This window comes from Dermacentor andersoni, chromosome 6 (assembly GCF_023375885.2).
Source record: "Dermacentor andersoni chromosome 6, qqDerAnde1_hic_scaffold, whole genome shotgun sequence".
Lineage (NCBI taxonomy): Eukaryota > Metazoa > Arthropoda > Arachnida > Ixodida > Ixodidae > Dermacentor > Dermacentor andersoni.
This window is the reverse complement of record NC_092819.1, coordinates 181504830-181525284: the sequence shown is the minus strand read 5'-3', so window position 1 is coordinate 181525284 and position 20455 is coordinate 181504830. Positions and strand designations below refer to the sequence as shown.

Genomic DNA, 20455 nt, shown 5'->3' with positions numbered 1-20455 from the left:
GTTTTGTTTGGCAATCATGGCTTGGAGTTCATCATGGCAATCATGGCTTGGCCGTGGCCCCTGCTGCGGCGACCTGTGGCTCGACGTTGAGTGGTTGGCGCCTCCCGGCACCTGGGGGGCTTGCTTCTGCTTCGACGCCAGCTGCGTGTCATGTTGCTGCGTCAGCAGCGGCGGTGTAATCGGACGCTGCGGGGGTTGCTGCTCCCGCGATCCGGTGTTGGCCGTGGCCTTGGACTGGTTCGGCGCGTGACTCCTTGTTGCGCTTTCGTTGCGTTGTTTGCTTGCGGCCCGCTTTCTGCTGCCGCTTTGGGTGTCGGCCACGTTGCGATGTTGAGTGGACCCGTCTTGGCCCTCGGAGCTGAACCACCGTTGTCTGTTTTTCGTTTGTGACGCGTCTTTGCGGGAGACGTGTCTCTTTTGCTGTTCTTGTGGCTTATTTGAACGGGCCGGCTTGAGGCGTTTATGGCATTCCCTGCTGCTGGTGACGTGCGGGCCTCCGCAGAATCCACACTTGGGCTGGCACGTGTGGTCTTCCGGGGGGCTCGGCATTCCGCAACCTCGGCATATTGACAAATTTGGATTTGGGCAGACGTCCGGTCTGTGGCCTGCCTGCATGCAGTATTGACAGAACTGTCGTGCAAGCCTGTACTGGTACCCTGACACTGACTGACACCCTTCCAGAATCAGGCTCGTACCCTATGTGCTCAGAATGCGGCTTCGGTTACCACCTCGGCGCATGCTCAGGCGTGACTAAGTCCGCGTTTAGGGCACAAGATGACGCGACGAAGAAAATTGGAAATGTCAGACGTGTGTTGTATTAGCAGCCCGAATGACCGCTGACGCACGAAAAGAGAAACGCGAGCAAGCTTCAGGAGTTGAACGGATGTTGTCTGAAATTAACAAGCAGTTGATGCAACTACCGGCCATTATGAATAAAGTTGAAGAACTCATGCTGCTGAAGCACACATTAGGCAAATTAGAGCAAACTGTGCAGCATTTCTCGGATGTGTACGATCAAGTGCTCGCTACAATGAAAACACATTCTTGCGAGATAGCCGCTCTGAAAAAAAAAAAAGGTCGAAGAAGCTGAGGTAAACAACGGTAAAAAAGACATTTCTAACCTGCGACAGCAAATTAACCAACTTGAGCAGTATAGTAGGCACCAAAATTTGGAAATTCATGGTCTTCCGCACAGTGACAACGAAGTACTGCTTGACAATGTAAACAACTTAGCGAAAACACTGCAACTTGCCGAACTGTCTCGAGCAGATTTTGAACGTATGCATAGGCTTCCAACCAAACCAGGCAAAGAACCTGTAGTAGTCGTCCGTATTGTATCCCGTGCGACGCGGGACGAATGGATGACAAAAAAGAACGATTTGAACGCAAGGAAATCGAATGTTTACTTCCTTGATAATCTGAGGCCAGAAAACAACAAGCTTCTGTGTGAAATGAAGCTATGATGTCAGGAGAAGCATTACCAATTCGCTTGGCATTGGAACGGCAAACTGTTCGTGCGCATGGCTCAGGGCGAGCACGCAATCCGTATTGCATGCGAAGCTGATTTGTCTCTGATACACTGACTTTCTCGTGCCTTCTGGGCGTTACAGATTACATTCTTTTCTCACGGCGGGTACATGCGCATCAGCTTACTATGACAGTTCTTTATTTACTGCTGCCGTAAATGCTTCATTTTTTCTAAACGTCAACAAGCTATCCATCTTTCATTTAATTGCTAGGAGCCTGAAAAATAAATATATAGAAACGGAAACTTATTTTGAACCTTTAGAACATAAATTCCAAGTCCTAGCTTTTACCGAGACGTGGTTCACAAGCGCGGATGATATTATTCAATTTGATGGTTTTAAATGTGCAGGTGTTTATCGTAAACACCGCCGTGGTGGAGGTACTTCACTTTATTTGAAAAACGATCTGTCCTACGAGCTGCTGTGCGAATTCTCGTGCGTTACTGATTCCTATGAATGTATTGCTGTAAAATGTTGTAAATACTTAATTGCATCAGTGTACCGTCCTCCTTCAGGTGATCTTGATGATTTCATTGAATTCATTACCAAAATATTGCAATATGCTTCTGATCTGAGTCTCCCGGTTGTTTTGGTTGGCGATATGAACATTAACTTATTACCTACTGCTCACACTCAACAATTCATTGACGTACTACATTCTTATAATTGCACTAACACAATTTGTTCGCCAACCAGAATAACGCCAGATTCTGAATCATTAATTGGTATATGTATAACGAACCACGATCCAAATGATGTTCTTTCGGGAATTTTCACCTCTGATTTAAGTAATCATTTGCCAGTATGTTGTTTTTTGCCACGACATGAAACAAAGGAAGGCGTTTTCGAAGTCAACTTTCTTTCTCTCGCCACTTTAGCGATGAGAATATGAATTCTTTTCGCTCAATGATAGAGAATACAGACTGGTCCACAGTGTATAGCGAAAATGATCCGAATATTTCGTATGATACATTTATTCAGATAATAAAGTCGTGTTATGATGCTGCTTCCCCATTAAAACAAATAAGGACCTACAAGAAAGCTAGGAAGCCGTGGGTAACTCGAGAGATGTATAAAAGAATGCAGAAACGTGACAAATTATTTGATACATTTATTCGGTACCGGGATCTTGCTATACTAAATGAATACAAGAAAATAAGAAACAAGTTGACTTCAGACCTCAAAAAAGCTAGAAACAGGTATTACGAACATATGTTTTCTACGGTATCAAACAATCCAAAGAAATTATGGAATGCAGTTTGCAGGTTAAATGAAACCCAGTATAACACAAACCCGAATACTCTAACGTTTGATGACACTGAATACAGTGAAACTTCCTTGGCCAATAAATTCAACGATCATTTTTTACTTGGTGGTGGGTCATCCCACCCTAGTGGTTCATTACTGGCACGTGAAAAATTTCTAAACTACGAGACTTCGAATTCTATCTTCCTATCACCTTGCACTGAAATGGGAGTGTATTCCGTTCTTAAGGCTTTAAAAAAAGATACTGCAGCAGGGACTTATGACATAAAAGCAGCACCCATCATATCACTTGCTGATGTTGTCTCGGCTCCATTGTGCCATATATGTAACAGTGCTTTCGTGAATGGCATTTTTCCCGATTCTATGAAAATTGCTAAAGTGGTTGTATTGCATAATGGAGGCTCTGTCGCTGATTTAAATAATTATAGACCGATATCCATACTACCTCTTTTCTCAAAAGTGTTGGAACGACTTGTAAAGTGCAGACTAACTAAATTTCTAAATAAAAACCACGCCCTTGTGTACCAACAGTTTGGCTTCCGTGAACACAGATCTACTGAAACGGCACTTGTCAAGATCAAGGAACAACTCCTCAGTAACACCGAGAACAAACTATATGCGGTTGGTCTTTTCCTGGATATTAGAAAAGCTTTCGACTCCATTGAACACACCATCCTATTTAATAAACTGTCATACTACGGAGTTCGCGGAGTGGCCCTAAAACTGATTCAAGATTAGTTCACTACCAGACAGCAATACACGTGTTATAATGGGCTTTGTTCACACAAAACAGAAATTGCACTCGGTGTCCCTCAGGGGTCTATTTGGGCCCACTGTTCTTTATTCTATACGTAAACGATATTGTAACCATACCGCTTACTCCAGACATAGTCTTGTATGCTGACGACACAAGTTTGTTTTTCTCAGGTGACAGTTTACGAGTGCTAGAAATTACAGCTAATAATTGGTTAGATCAACTTTTACTTTGGTTATAAGCGAACCACCTGCAGTTAAACGTCAATAAAACGAAATATGTAGTTTTTAGGCCTAGAAATAGGCCCGATGACTGTGCTTTTTGTGTAAAGTTCAATAGTTGTGTAATCGAGCGGACTTCAGCTTTTAAATTTTTAGGTGTGCTTTTTGATGAGAACCTGAGTTTTACACCTCATGTAACGAAGATTCATTCTAGCATTTGTAGGTCAATAGGCATATTGTTTAAGATTAGATACCTTGTTCCTACTTGGTTGAAACGCCGTCTCTATTATGCTTTAATTCAGTCCCATCTTAGTTATTGCCTGTTGGTATGGGGGACTACATTCCAATCAAATTTGGATCGATTGATATGTCTCCAAAAACAAGCAGTCCGCTGTGTTGAGAACCTTGGACCCCGCGATCACACGGCACCTTTTTTCATAAAACATGCACTTTTAAAAATTAATCAACTGTACGAACTTAAGCTCGCTATATACATGCGAGGCGAACTCGCGAAAAATTCACTCATTTTTTATCAAAACCACCTCTCAAGTTACACCCAATACAACTTCAGGCATGACCATATTAGAGTTCAATTTTGCAGGACCAATTACGGTAGAAAACAACTAGCATACTTAGTCCCATCCTTCATAAATGCACATCCTAACACGATCACTATAGCGCGAAACTTCAGATCGTTAAACTGCTTTAAAAGTGCCATGAAAAAATATTCCCTTTCTTTTCCCTTTCTGATTGACATTGTGCTAATTGGTTTCTTGTGTGTTTTATGTACAATTATTTTAAGTGCGTTTCATATTGTGCTGGTATATATATAAAGCTTTTTCGCGTTCATATTACTCTGTTGATCCTAAATTGTTTCTACTTAGAAAGTTGTACAGTGATTGTTGTATTTAATGCATGTATGTTTGTAATGTATGCTATGTATGTCTAATCCACGCTATTGATATGTGTGTATACTATCTATATGTTATGATATGCTACCTCACTGTTGACCAATGTATGGGTGACAGGGCCTTAGTCAGGCAGACAATGTACTGCATTTAGCCTTGCCATCCAAGACCTTCACTGTGTCTAAATCAATGCTGAATAAATAAAATAAATGAATTGTAGGGTTAAGAAGAAATAGAAACTGGTGACGGCGCCGGCGCCGCGTCAAGGTCGAAACAAAAAAAGGAAAATACAGAAGTTAATAGATGTACTCGTAATAATAGTGCAATAGTCGATGATTCGTAGCGTTAGAAAAAAATAAGAACTGGTGACGGCGATCCAGATCAAGATCGCCAGTGTACACCCAAGTGCACGTTGTGTGGGGGACCCCACCCCACAGCGGACAAAGCTTCTACTGCCGGAAACAAAATGCTCATACGAAGGCGCCTCGGAGAACGCCGAGTAGCACAGCATTCAGCCCTGCCATCAGGAGATTTCCGTTCCATGGAGACCAAGCACCGGTCGCGCTCTCTCTCCAGACCGAGGTCGGGCCGTTCCAGATCCACGTCGACTCCAGGAGCCAGACATACCTCAGAAAAGGTGAGTTTCGCAGAGGCCCTGACGGGCGTCTCGCGAGAGGGTCACGCAGAATCCCCCCCACTGCCTAAACCCATCGCAGACTACACAGATATCGAACACCTTAAGAAAGAAAACGCAGTTATACGTGATTTAATCCAAAAGCTTACCCAGGAGGCTCACAGCCTATAACAACCCAAAACCCAACCCACACCCAACACCCCACAACCCGCTACGAACAGCTAAACCGAAGAACTCTCAAGACCAGCCCCAAAAAAGCGAGCCCTCCAAGAAGGAGCTCAGGGCCAAGTACGCTCCGAAGTCAAGGATATGCTCGTAACACTCCAAAGCATAGTGGAAGCTTTACAGAATTCTCTAATCGCCCTTATGCAGAGAGTCAACGCCATGGAAACTAATATTAAAACGCTTTTCACACAAACTGCTTCCACCGCTCAAGCCGTAGCCATGGACACCACAGGAACCGTCGTCGCCACCCTGCCACCTGTGGCATCCGCTATCCTTCATCATTGCCCACACTAACACTGACACAACATTCTGGCAGTGGAACTGCCGAGGCTACCTCCATAAAACACCCGTTATCCGTTAACACCTCTGTACTACTTCATGTCAACCCGACGTAATCTTACTCTAGGAAACACACGACACTCCGGTCAACCTTCCAGGATAGCAACCTTTCACCACAAACAACGCTCCACACGGAGTCTCTACACTCATTCGAAAACGAATTACTGCAATCGAACACGATCTCCATGATCGGCGCATCGAACAGCTCTTCATTGAGCTTATCCCGCCCAGAAAACGAAAGGAAGGAATATTTATCCTCAATATCTACAATACTCCATCTCAACGCCATAGCCGATTTCTAACCCTCTTCAAAAAGGCCCTTAACATCGCAGGGAGCAGTCCCCTTATCATCGGAGGTGACTTCAATCTCCCGCACACGGGATGGGGTTACCGACACAGGCCTGCTGCAGGTCGTAACTTATGGCAAGGCTCCCATGATTTCGGGCTTACACTCATTACTGACCCAGCTTTCCCCACTCGCCTCGGCACTTCTACTGAACGAGACACGACACCAGACCTCACTTTCACCAAAAACGCAGACAACGTCGATTGGCGCAACACCCAAGACGACCTCGGGAGTGATCACTCTATCATCGAAATTACTCGCCCACACCTAACAGCCGTTATGAGAAGAACAAGGGACTTTACTTGGACGGACTGGGATGCGTTCCGTAAACGCCGTGTAACAGCAACTACGGACACTCCCGTTACCAACATAAAATCATGGTGATGCGATATACTGTCTGATACTAAATCGGCCACCCGCATTATCACAACAGATGCCCCGACTGAGCGCATGGACAGTAGACTCGCCCACCTTATCGAGGCCGAATCATTCATCCTCTCTAGATGAAAGGCACAACGGCTCAATAGAAGACTCAGACGGAAGGTCGCACTTCTCAACAAGGAAATTGAAGCACACGGCCGCGTTCTAAGTCAGCAGCAATGGACAGAGCTCTGTCACTCTCTAGACGGGCAACTCCACCGCCCCCCGCTCGTGGAAAATTATCAAACATTTGATTGATAGCACCACCACCCGCTCAATTTAACAAGATCGCCTCACCAAACTTTTATTCACAGAAAGGAAGACGCATGGCCAGGACCACGTTAAGAATAGCTTATGTCAAAAGTACATCCCATGTGGGCCCACTCAACCTCTAGGGACATACACAGGGACCTCCAACCCTGCCCTTGATGAAGATTTCATCGTGGCAGAGATTCATGCTGCCCTGCACAAGCTGAACAGCCGTTCGGCGCCAGGTGCAGATGGTGTTACGAATAAAACACTAAGAAATCTAGATGACCCCTCGGTGCAACAACTCATCCAATACAGTAACAACTGCTGGCGCCAAGGATCCATTCCTCTGAGATGGAAAACGGCCAAAGTAATTCTCCTCCCCAAGCCCGGTAAGCCATCTAGCCTCGCCAATCTCCAGCCCATATCGCGTACTTCATGTGTAGGCAAGGTCATGGAGCACGCGCTCCTAACCCGTGTAAACACTCACCTCGAAGACACATCTCGTTACCCCCCCCCTCGATAATTGGCTTTAGACAGCATCGTTCCACCCAAGACGCTATGCTCCAACTTCAGCATCAAATCCTAGATGGCAAATCCCGTCACACGAAGGCGATCTTGGGCCTCGACCTCGAGAGCGCCTTCGATGACATAAGGCACTCCACCATCCTCGAACGCATCTCCTTGCTCAACCTTGGAGAACACACAACTACGTAAGAGACTTTCTATCCAATCGGAAGGTCTTCCTGTCGGTCGGAGACATTCGATCGGAGGAACTCTCCCTCGGCAGCACGGGCACACCGCAAGGCTCTGTCATTTCCCCAATACTGTTTAATCTGGTTATGCTCGGATTAGCGCAAGAACTACAAAAACTCGACGGCATTGAACACACCATATACGCCGACGACATTACAATCTGGGCTGCAAAGGCCAGTGACGGCCAAATCGAAACTGCCCTACAACACGCCATTGACGTCGTAGAAACTTACCTTAAAGGCACGGGACTCCGCTGTTCCCCTGAAAGTCGGAGGTTCTCCTATACCGCCCCCACACTCCGTGGACGCCCCCCACGGGGCTCCACGAATAAACGCCAATACGAGGAAATCGAACTCCACCTGAGGGATGGTAGACCCATACCCGTGGTCCCTAGCATCCGCGTTCTTGGAATTACCATAGAAGCCAACGGAGCTAACTCTACGGCTATCTCCAAGATCCTTCGACAGACCGCTAATACATCCAGACTGCTGAAACGAGTGACCAAACGACGAGGGGGTATGAAGGAAGAAAGCCTCATCCGCCTTGTCCAATCTTTTATCATCTGTCACATTACTTACGTTGCGCCCTTTCTCAACTGGTACAAAGCTGAAAAGACTAAAGTGGACATCATCATCAGAGGAGCCTATAAGAAGGCCTTAGGACTACCCAACCACACCAGCACGGAACTTCTACTACAATTTGCTATCCACAACACGCTAGATGAGTTAACCGAAGCCCAACGTCGCTCTCAACTAGAGCGGCTTACCCTCACGGAAACGGGTCGCAGCATTCTAACCAAGCTTGATATCACCTACCACCGTCAACATGGAGACGAACACCCAATACCACGCAACATTCAGCAATGGATACACGTCGACCCCATTCCCAAAAACATGCACCCAGACCACAACAAAGAACGCAGGAAGGCATGAGCTACCTCCCTCATCAAAGCTTATGCCAACACCGTGGGCGTCAACTTCATCGACGCAGCTGAGTACCAAGGTGGACGGCGCTTTGCGGCGGTTACCACAGCAGGCGGCTTGCTCCGACATGCTGCCAGCATCGCTACCCAAAATGCCGAGACGGCCGAGGAAGTGGCCATCGCTCTGGCCACTCTTGACCCAGCCTGTCACACCATACTGAGCGATTCTCGCGCAGCAATCAACAACTACATCAAGGGTCGTATTTCTCAGCAATCACTCCGTATCTTACATCAATCCCCGCATTCGTCTGAAAATCCAATCACCCTCGTCTGGATCCCAGCACACGCCGGTGTCGTCCACCCGCACCTCACTAACCTCAACGAGGTTACACATTCCGTAGCACGAGGACTAGTCAACCGTGCCGGAGACGATGCAGGTGCACCTGCAGGACGCGACCGCCTTACAAGATACAACGACCTTGTGAAGTCACTTTACCTCGCAAGAAGAACCTTCCCCACCCCTCACCGCAAGTTAAACAGAGCACAGGCAAACACCCTTCGCCTGTTACCGACGAATACATACCCCTCCATCACACGCTATCACACCATATACCCCGACATCTACCCGAGCCAGACGTTCAAGGTCTGTAAAACTCAATCAGCAACACTCCCTCACATGCTATGGGAGTGCAAACATCAATACCCAGACCTTGGTCGCATGACCATCTCGTCGAGATGGCACGCCGCCCTGCGCAGCTCCCATCTCGACGACCAACTCTGGGCGACCCAGCAGGCCTACGAAGCGGCGAAGAGGCAAGACCTCGACTTCCCATCGTGGGAGGCCTAGCCGACTAAACTGCTGGTGCTCATTAAAGTTCACTCGCGTCAAGGTCATCACAAAAAATGAAAAGAAAACGGTCATGCATGTACTCGTAATAATAGTGCAATAGTAGATTAATCGTAGCGTTAGGGAAAAATAAAAAACTGGTGACTTCGCCGTCGCTGCGTCAAGGTCGTAAAAACAGGAAAATAAAGAAGTTTATACATGTACTCCTAATAACAGTGCAATAGTAGATGATTCGTAGCGTTAGGGAAAAATAAAAAAAAACTGGTGATGCCGCCGTCGCTGCGCCAAGGTCGTAAAACAGGAAAATAAAGAAGTTTATACATGTATCCTAATAATAGTGCAATAGTAGATGATAAGTAGCGTTAGGGAAAAATAAAAAACTGGTGACGTCGCCGTCGCTGCGTCAAGGTTGTAACGAAAAAGGAAAATACTGAAGTTTATACATGTATTCCTAATAAGAGTGCAATAGTAGATGATTCGTAGCGTTAGGGAAAAATAAAAAACTGGTGACGTCGCCGTCGCTGCGTCAATATCGTAAAAACAGGAAAATAAAGAAGTTTATACATGTACTCCTAATAATAGTGCAATAGTAGATGATTCGTAGCGTTAGGGAAAAATAAAAAACTGGTGACGTCGCCGTCGCTGCGTCAAGGTCGTAACGAAAAAGGAAAATACTGAAGTTTATACATGTACTCCTAATAAGAGTGCAATAGTAGATGATTCGTAGCGTTAGGGAAAAATAAAAAACTGGTGACGTCACCGTCGCTGCGTCAAGGTCGTAAAAACAGGAAAATAAAGAAGTTTATACATGTACTCCAAAAATAGTGCAATAGTAGATGATACGTAGCGTTTGGAAAAACTAAAAACTGGTGACGGCGCCACTTCAAGGTCGTAGCTAAAAAGAAAGATAAGGAAGTTATTGCATGTACTCGAAATAATAGTGCAATAGTATATTAATCGTGCGGTTAAGAGAAAATAATAAAAAACTGGTGACGTCGCAATCGACGCGTCAAGGTCGCAACAAAAAGGAAAATAAAAAAGTTAATGCATGTACTCGTAATAATATTGCAATGGTAGATGATACGTAGCATTAGGAACAAATAAAAACTGGTGACGACCCCTTCACCACGTCAAGGTCGTAGCAGTAAAGGAAAATAAAGAATTTAGTAGGTGTACTCGTAATAATAGTGCCACATTAGCAAAAATAAAAACTGGTGACGGCGGCGTCGCCGCGTCAAGGGCGTAATAAAGAAGGAAAATGAGCAGCTAATACATGTACTCGTAATAATTAATAGTGTAATAGCAGATTATTTGTAGCATTCGCAAAAAATAAAAACTTGCGACGTCGCCGTCGCCAAGTGAAGTTCGTAACAAAAAAGGTAAATAAGAGAAGGAAAATATAAGGCTCTGGTTTGGGAAAAAGAACGATGATGACGGCGTTTGGGCTCAGCTCATACGGTATATCGGCAAAAGAAATGCAGAATTGATTAATCTAATACAATTAATGTTTATAGCAGTCTAATAGCAGATGAATCGTAGCGATGGGTAGACATGCATAAGCTACCTAATTAAGCTACTCCCTTCGCCTTCCCAACTTCACACCTATATTTCAGGCAGAATTATTAGCGATTATATTATCATTACGAAAACCCCCAAAAAGACCCATTAGCTGTTATCGTGACCGACTCGCTATCTGTATGCACAGCACTAACTGCATCTTTAAATTCAAAAATTCAAAGAACATTTGGTTCGATGGTACCTCCGTACTTATGAAAAGTATGTTTGCTTTGGGTACCGGGATATCACGGGTTGCACTTGAATGAAATGGCCGATTCACTCGCACGAGCATCCCTGAACGGCCCTATTATATCTGTTTTGCCGACATCAGCTTATGTAACCGCGGCTAGGTACAGAAATTTCGCTATATCTCAAAATTCTGCAATATCCATGCTAACACCATGTTCTGAATTCCACCATCTTGGCTTTCCACGGAATATTAATTGGTGCCCTTCAAGGCAATTGGAAGTATCTTTCACAAAATTGTGATGTCGTATTTTTACTTACAGAGGTCTGGTCTCGCTATGTCTCCTCTATGTTCTTTTTGCAGTGTACCTGAAACTATCGAACATTATTTTCTCTCATGCCGCCGCTTTCTAAGACACAGAAAAATATTAGAATACTCATTTACCAAACTTGGCCTATCGCTAACCTCGCCAAGCATTCTTTCTTTTGGGGCGACTTCACTGGGATCCAGCCACAGGGACGCTTTTCTTGCAGTTTACAATTTTATTAGAGACAAAAAGAGTACCTTGCTGATTTTCTACAATTATCCATAGTTTCTATTAGTTCATTTCTTTACGTTAAACTATTTTATCAAAATTCTTAACAATATTTTCATTGCAAGTCTAAATTACAGTTCTATCTTCCCACTCTCCACTATCCAAATCTAGTTCCTCTATACTTCTAACCTTACGGAAAACCGCCTGCTTCTTGGCCAATCCCCCACAGTGGGTACGCGCCACTGTCTGGGGCACAAGACAAGACAAGCAAGCAAAAGCAAAGTAGCAGCCGTTCCAAAGAATGCTTACGCATTAGTAGACAATTCTCAGAATTTCCCTAGCATTTTGCTTCTTTGAGCATCTTGGCTGACCTTAGCTGGGACTCCCAATATATCAACGCTTTTGCTTGAGTTAGTTGATCAGACGTAATGGTAAAATATTACAGAGCGAAAAAAAGAAAGGCGGGGACAAAGAATAACGGGACGGGCACTAGTCCTGCCGATGGGTGCTTTATTGTTTGAGATTTTTTTTCGTCCCATAATACTTATACCAATATATACCGGATACCGGTTGCACCCCCGTAATGGTGTTCTTCGCATGGCGTAGGCTGTAGGAGATGGCACTGGGATTTGTGCGACAATAACCACTCTGTGCATGCAACTTCATAGCGCCGGGAGCTGTCGTCGCGGCAGCGAAACAGAAAAAAAAAACTGATAATGTCAACCTCATTTCCCACTTCTTGCCTTGACACTCGCTCTGCTTCGTCGTAATGCCGAACCAAATGGTTCAATACTACGTTTTGGCATATCAACTGTTATTTGCCTTGACAACCCGTTTTCGGTTCGAGCTTCCTCAATCGCCGTCAGTTATGAGCAGTTTTCAATTGTTTATTAACAGCGCAGCAATTTCTTTTTGGTTTAGCATCTTGCCTTGCATAATTCAAGCTCACTAAGTCCAAACACGAGATGCTTCGCGCGTGATCATGACGAGGACTCACTTGGGCTCATCATGTTTCAGGTTTGATTTGACGAAGGAGAGAAACCTGTCGCAAAAGTTGAGGCCTTCAGCGCGGAACCAGAGGTGTTCCTGAAATACGCAAGGAAAGAATACCTTAGAGACAAACACATTTCACGCCACGTGTTCTGACCAATTACGCTTGCCGATGGGATGGTGCCGTTTAACAAGTGTATTAGCGTGCAAAACTGGTGCTCGTCGTGCCCCCGAGTTTCCGTATATGACCTTTTAGTTATTATAGCTTAATCCGCTGTTATCTTAATCCACTGTTGCTAAACAGGCGATCTGCCAGTTATTACAAAACAGAAAGAACAACAATTTTCACTTATGCCAATGCAACGTGTTTGCATAGCTAAGGAGTTGATCAATGCTCTGCTGCAAAAAGTGAGAGGGTGAGACAGACCTGTGAAAATAGTTAAGCTTCACTTGGCACTAGATATCGCAGATAACATTTCGCCACACTGGCCGGTCCAACGCCATGCGCTGAGAACGATCGCCACATTGGAGAGATTTGTACGTATCTGTCTCTACTACTATAGGGATGCATGCATGCAGCACTGGAAACAGAAGTAATTTGATATGTCAAAGATACTGGTGCAGGATGCCGACATAAAAAGGCTCCATTACAGCTTAACTCGCGACAATCTTACCGATTTTGGACGCTCAGTCAACCACGAAAGTTTATGTACCGTGGGATCTGACAAAGATTTGAATTTTCGAGCGGTTTTTGACTATGGCCAGAAAAAACCGTACACAACATTATGTTGTTCAAATATGCTAGTACAGGCTGCAGATACATATGCCCAGAAATGCGAGACATGATATGTGTGTGTAGTGTCCCCGTCATGTACAGGAACACTAATAGGCGCCTGTAAGGCTTTTGTAATTTGGAAGGTGGCGGCATGCTTTCATCCAGCCGTCAGAGTCAGCGACCGCGCGTCAGCAGCGCTGTCCACGTGACCGTTTTTGAGTCGCTATTGTCATTTCCCACCGTGAAGTATTCAGTGATCCATTCGTCGTTGGTTGTGTATATACGGGTGCTGTTGCGATCGATTCCGGAGTAACGCGTGCTTTTAATGCGCCAGCATTAGAAAGCTCATAAACCCGGTGGCATCCGTCCGTTACCTCGTGGCACGAGAGAGAATGAAAGAATGTAGAGGAGGAGAGAATAAGGTATGTGACGTGATCAAGTGGAGAGGAGCAACGAATTAGGAATAGGAGGTGAGCAAATATGCGTGCAGGAGATGGATGCTGGTGTGTCGTCAGATCTTGGGATCCAAGAGAAATACAGGTGTCACGTGACGTCCTGATTCGGCGCTCACAGCTATCACAGCTGGCTGAACGCCAGGGGAGCGGAGGGCATAGCGCTGTGGCGCTCTGTCTATGCCCCTGGTAAGGTCCCTAGATACAAACAATTGGAGGACGCTTAAGCTTTGCCTTCAAGAGTGGAACGCGACAGCGTTCCCGTCGACCCGCCAAGGGGTGTAAGACAATGCGCTGTGGCGCAGCGATCACTTACGAGGCGCCCCGCATCGGACTTTGCACCCACCAATCACGCGGTGAGCGCCGAGCAATGCAGCGTTCGGCGCGGCAACGAAACGTGCGCCTGAGCAAGCGGAACGAAGCAAAGAACTCGGGGTCTCGGAGGGAGAAAAGATCTACGCGAGCCAAACGTTGTGATCAGCACGGACAGCCAGGCCGCGACGCGCCATGAAGGCGGACGCGATCATGGGGCTGACGCCTCGATGGTATCGTCCTCTATCTCACTTGGGAGCACCACGCAGACGCATGTCTCCTCGCCAGCAGTACGGCACACATCGCAGGGGGCGCTTTTCCACCAGACGCGCTGCGGAGCAGCGATCACGTTAAAGGCATCCGCATCGGACGCTGCACCTAGGAATCGCGCTGTGAGCGGAAAGAGGAGCCGCGTCGCCTAAACACGAGGGTTCGAGTGACGCTCGCTGAAAGATGGAAGAGGAGAGAGAGCGCGAAAACTTATTAAACGTAAGGGTATTGGGGCATCCTCGCACCGGTCCCCGCACGGCCCCAATGTGCGGAAACGAGACAAAGGGGAGAAGCGAGCGAGTGGTGCTCCACCTGTCGGGGCAGCGTTGTACATCGCGATGAGGGAGTCTTCAGTGTTTGCCGCAAGCTGGCTCTGCGTGTGCGCCAAGCGCAGAAAAAATGTAGCGGAAACATACTTCACTACTCGTTTAACTGCGACTTCTGTAATTTACATGCTCATAATTACCGATACACACCGCAGTATAACTTTCTACGGCACGTTTCTAAGGCAACACCACATTTACTAGGGGCGCTTTTGTCCCGCTTTGAACCATCGGACTCATGGCTGAGATCAATGAGGTAACTTCATGCATCGATTCGTTAGCGAAAGGCAAAACGCCCGGCCCGGATGGCCTTACTGCCGAATTTTATCAGTGTTTTCGTTTCCTCTTATCGCCATTATTACTTCAGGTGTACCGAGAGGCCTTGGAAGTAGGGTACCTAACCGCCACAATGTACGAAGGACACACCGTTCTTATAGCCAAAAGCGATGATGAAGAGAAATTGCAAAAAGTTGACGGATATCGGCCTATCTCCTTATGCAATGTGGATTATAAAATATTTGCTAAGGTATTAGCTAACCGTTTGCAAGTTGTAGTAAGATCTGTGGTCGGTGATCATCAAACATGTGGCATCAGGGGGCGGTCCATTCAGACGAACATTCATGTTGCGAGATCGGTGCTAGAGTGTGTAGCTGAGGGGATTGGACAGGTGGCAATGGTACAGCTAGATCTGGCTAAGGCGTACGACAGGGTGAATCACTCATTCCTGTTTACTTTACTAGAGCATATAAATATCGGATCTCTGCTCCTTAGAGGTGTCAGGATATGTTATGCTAATGGCTCAACGCGGCTTATAGTGAGTGGCTCTCTCTCCGATCCGATTAGGCTTTTATCATCAGTACGACAAGGATGCCCCTTGTCACCGCTTCTGTTCTGCTTGTATTTAGAGCCACTTTGTATGGGCATCCTTAAAGAACAAAATTTCCAAGGGTTTAAATTACTGACTAATGAGGTTCGGGTTCTTGCGTATGCAGACAACGTGGCCTTTTTCTGTACCGATAAAAAGAGCGTAAAGACTGCTCTTGCAATTACAGAAGAATTTTGTGCTGCTTCTGGTGCAAGCGTTAACTTTGAAAAAAGTTGAGGTTTTTGGTTTAGATTATGTGCCACAATGCCATAACATTACGCAGGAATTCAATGGAAAGAAGATCTGCGTTATTTAGGTGTGCCTCTCTCACAGTATAGAAATAGCAACGCTCATTGGTCGGGGGAAGTTGGCAAAATTCAACGTAAAGTGAATTCATGGCGAGGGCGGAATTTGTCAGTGTTCTTTCGTGCTGAAGTGTGTAACGTTTTCTTAGCTTCCCGTCTTATGTATGTGCTCCAAGTACTGCACTGCTCAAGACTTCGCCTTCAGGCACTGCATCGCGTATTTGCGACATTCATTTGGAGTTCGAGCTGTGAATGGATGCGGCGCGACAATCTGTTTCTCCCCCTTGAACGTGGTGGTCTAGGATTAGTACACCTCTTCGTCAGGCAAATTCTTTCTCGCCTGTTTTTCTTTCGAGACAGTGACCATCCGTTCTTGCGTGAAATGTTGCAACTGCGTTTAGTTCATTATGTTCCTAACATAGTAGTGTCATCAAATGTCAAAGATGTCCCACAGGCTCCTTGGGGCTTTCTCAAGGAGGTTGTTGACACATTTCTTTCCTTGAAAGTTAGATTCAGCCTTGAGTACGTGTTCACAGCGAGTCGAAAAGCAATTTCTGCGGCACTGGTTGACTCTATTTTCCCAGATCCTTTGTATCGTGCACCTTATTTAAACCGACCTTATCAGGATGTACTTAAACGCGTCCGAAAAATGTGTGTGCCTCCTGGAGTAAAAACATTTTTCTTTAAATTACATTCGGAAACACTCCCTGTTAAAACTTGGTTGAATTCGAGGGGTTGCTTTGTACCGTGGTCAACAAACTGTCGGCTCTGTCCACGTGCCAAAACCATAGATCACTGTTTCATAGACTGTAGGGACGCTGTATTATTTTGGGACATTCTCCAACGGACGCTTAAAAAGGACATTGACATGACTCCATACTCAATTAGGTTTCTACCGTTTAAGGTTACAGGTGGTCCTCCCTATGACATGTTCATTGTACTTGGTTTATACAGCCTGTGGAGAAGTAGACTCTGTGATCGCCATGCCGAAAGCCCGCGAACTACAAAATCCTTCTTTCGCGAAAGTGCTGCGTATGTAAGAAGTGTGTACGCTGTGCAGGAACCTCCGCCAGACTGGATGCACTTGTTGGATGCATGTGTGTGTTTGCCTGAGTTTTAAGTGTGTAGTTGTGTCCGCTTTGTTATACACCTTCAGTTTTCTTTTCCATGTAATAAAGAAAAAAAAAGACTCATGGCTGAGTGGTAGCGTCACGGTCTCACACTCCGGAGACCCTGGTTCGATTCCCACGCAGCCCATCTTGCAAGTTGTTTTCATTTATAAATTTCCTTCCAGGGTTTTTCGCTCACGGCCAACGTCACCGACGACACCGGCTTTTCTGCAACACAAGCTCTTTAACACTGTCGCGTTAAAAGTGTCTCGTTTAAATTAGGGGTCTGAGGCTCCGCGGCGGGTTCGGCAGATTACTTGTGCCATTTGGCAGGTTCAGACATGTCTTGAGAATTCGCGTGTCTTTGAGTGCCGCGTGAAGTGACCCGCGCTAGGCGACATTAAGTAGCCTTGTGGCGTTCTTCAGGCATTTTGTTACTTAAGGCTTGCAAAGGCTTAACGCTAATGCATTTCTGTCGGATCAACCAGTCGATTGACCATCAGATTTTTTGACATTCCAGTAACAATTATACGGACACTCAAGGGGTTATCACGTTGTCAGTGGCGTTGTCCCGTTATCAACGGCGCACGCGGGAAGGTCTCCGTAGTTGCATTTGGCTGCAAAAACGGCCAAGCGGTCGCGCTCCGCTCAATCGGCTCGGTACTTCACTGGGCGCTGACTTTCTTCTCATCACACCAGCGTGGACACTGTGGCCAGCAGAACGTGCCGCGCCACGCCAACATGTCGCACCCGTACAGCTTGCAACACCGTGCGTATAGTTCTAGTACAAGGCTCTTCCATCGCTGTCAGTGCCTCACCCCTTGGATGAAACGGCCAATTTATTAAAGCAGTTAGTTTTATCTGGGAACTAGCCACGAGTTATTGTAAGTGTCTAAACCTTTCCGCGGGAGGATACCGAAGATGTCCAGTATAACAGAGCGGCGAAAACCGCACGGTGGTACCATGGCACTTTGAAGTGCATGCATGGTGGCATGGTGGTAGGGGGACAGCCAGCATTTGGAGACGTGGTCGTGGGACGCAGTGCGGATGCGTGGACGTCGCAGATGCTGCAGGGTTTGCGAAATGGAGGGCGTATTCTATAAGAGCGCACCTAGTCTGCTGTCGTTTTCGGCCGCCGGTGACTGGAGCTGCAGGAGACTGGTTGGGGGCGCCTGTCTCATTCTCGCTCGTACTGTTCCAGCCAATCAGTTGAGGCCGAGTACAGTCCACTAGGTGCACGTTTACAAGCTATCCCTGATCCTTGAGTACATCGTGCTCAGAGAATCGGTTGCCACGGTGGTAAGGGGAGTGTCACGTAAAATTTATGACATATCACATAGTTCAAAAGCACCTATTACAATTGCCCACCTCCAAGGGACGCTAACGCATTCTTGGATAGCAACCAAGATTGGTTCTTCGTAATGTTTTACAGTGAAGCTGTTAACGGCTAGTTCCCCCAGAATCGTCTCAATGTGTCGACACAAAACTCGACTTTCTCCTCCGGCGTCCGGGTCAGACGCCACCTGCATTTGTGCCGTCTAGTACGTGCCATGATTGACGCGGCCCTACTAGAATAAACCGTCATTCACCGACCACTCGTGTGTGTGTCGAGCGTTCCGTGACGTCGAGATCGCGCCATAGCTCTAATCAGTTGCCCTTTCGACTCACGAAGGCTCAGCCGCGTGCCGTTCGTTCTCAGGAAGAGCGGCAGCGCAAGGAGCGGCGATTCAGAAGTGCGAATGGGCGCGCAAACGTCGCGAAAGAGCTTATGCATCCGAACGTACAGCCAGCAGCGTTACAGCCAATGGTTCGGAATTTATAGGCGACGACGAGGCCGTTGACCAACTACGGCGAGCACGAGAGCAGCGGCGGCAACGGGAACGGCGGCTGCGGGCCAACGCCGCTGGCGTCGAACGTGCCACCGAAGCCAAGCACAAGTGCGAGGCGCATCGACGGCAAGCGGCCCCGCTGTTGTTTGAACACAATGATGTGTTTGTGCTTTTACTCAACCAATATAGCAAAACCACCATATAGAACTTAATATAGCTATTGAGGAATACAGCTTCGCTTGTATTCCATCTTCACATAGCGAAATGGCTCTACATTTTTATTGCTGTGGTCATCGTCATATAATGTTCTTGTAACGCGGCCTTTGTATCGTTACGTGTGTGTCACGTGAGGATAGCCACGCGCCACCACAGCCGTGCTAGAGGAGGAGACATGTGCTTCCGCCCTTTCGCTAGCAAGAACTGTACCTATATTTACCTATATTTACCTATATGTACCTATATATTATCGCTCTGTTCGAAGTTACGTCGCTGCTTGCGAACTTTGTCAACGCCGCAAGAAGCCTCCATTCTCTCCCATCGGGTACCTTCAGCCTATATATATCTCCAGTGAGTCATTTCACCGCGTCGGCCTTCATCCTCGGGCAACAAGTGGGTGGCCGTTGCGACGGACATTATCACGCTTTATGCCATAACGCGTGCCTTCCATACGAGCTGCGCAACTGATGTGGTTGATTTTCTCCTTCATGAAGTAATCATACATCCTGGTGCCCCAAGTCAGCTAATCACTGATAGAGGCCACTGTTTTCTTTCTAATGTTGTCGACGACCTTCTTCGCTCTTGCTCCAACTCCCACAAGTTCACGACGGCTTACCCCCCACAGACAAACGGACTTACCGAGCGTCTCAACCGTACACTCACGGAGAGGCTCTCCATGTACGTGTGTGATGTTCACCGGGATTGGGACTGCATCTTACCATTCGTGACGTTTGCATACAATTCGTCGTGTCACGATATTACTGGTTATTCTTAGTTCTATCTACTATGTGGCCGTGACCCACTCCTGCCTCTTGACTCGCTGCTCGCTTACGATGCCACCACTACCATGTTCTATGCTCACGACGCCATTGTTCGCGCGGCTACAGCACGTCGCATTGCCCGTGACCGTCTTCTGGCTTCTCAGACTATCCAAAAGCATTCTTACGACAGTCGTCATCGGGACGTTCATTTCAGCCCTGGGTCACTTGTCCTGCTTTGGTTACCCTCCCGTCGCTTCGGCCTTTGCGAAAAACTACTGCCGCGATACGTCGGGCCATACCGAGTTCTTCGCCAAGTCACCTGACTCGCATATGAGGTACCACCTGCGACTTCGGAGTCCTCTAACCCACCAAAAACTGATATCGTGCACGTTTCGCGACTAAAGCCCTATAACTCGCACATTGATTCGACAGCCTAGGAAGCATCGAGACGATGCTTGTGCCGCCGGGGGTTAATGACACGTACGATGTTTGTGCCGCTGTGGACAAAAGGACGTTGAGAAGTCAAGAGGAGGTTGAAGTGCCTCAACGATTGGTA

The 20455-nt window shown here is 46.8% G+C and overlaps 1 protein-coding gene across 1 annotated transcript in view; it reads right to left on the bottom strand.

The window, feature by feature from the left end:
• The window catches only part of LOC126523978 (decapping and exoribonuclease protein-like), a 203099-nt gene that overhangs the window by 45401 nt on the left and 137243 nt on the right, over positions 1-20455 (bottom strand). The window contains exon 8 of the mRNA XM_055066976.2: positions 12690-12778. Coding sequence (XP_054922951.1) covers positions 12690-12778 — 89 coding nt within the window. The remainder of the gene's footprint in view (positions 1-12689; positions 12779-20455) is intronic.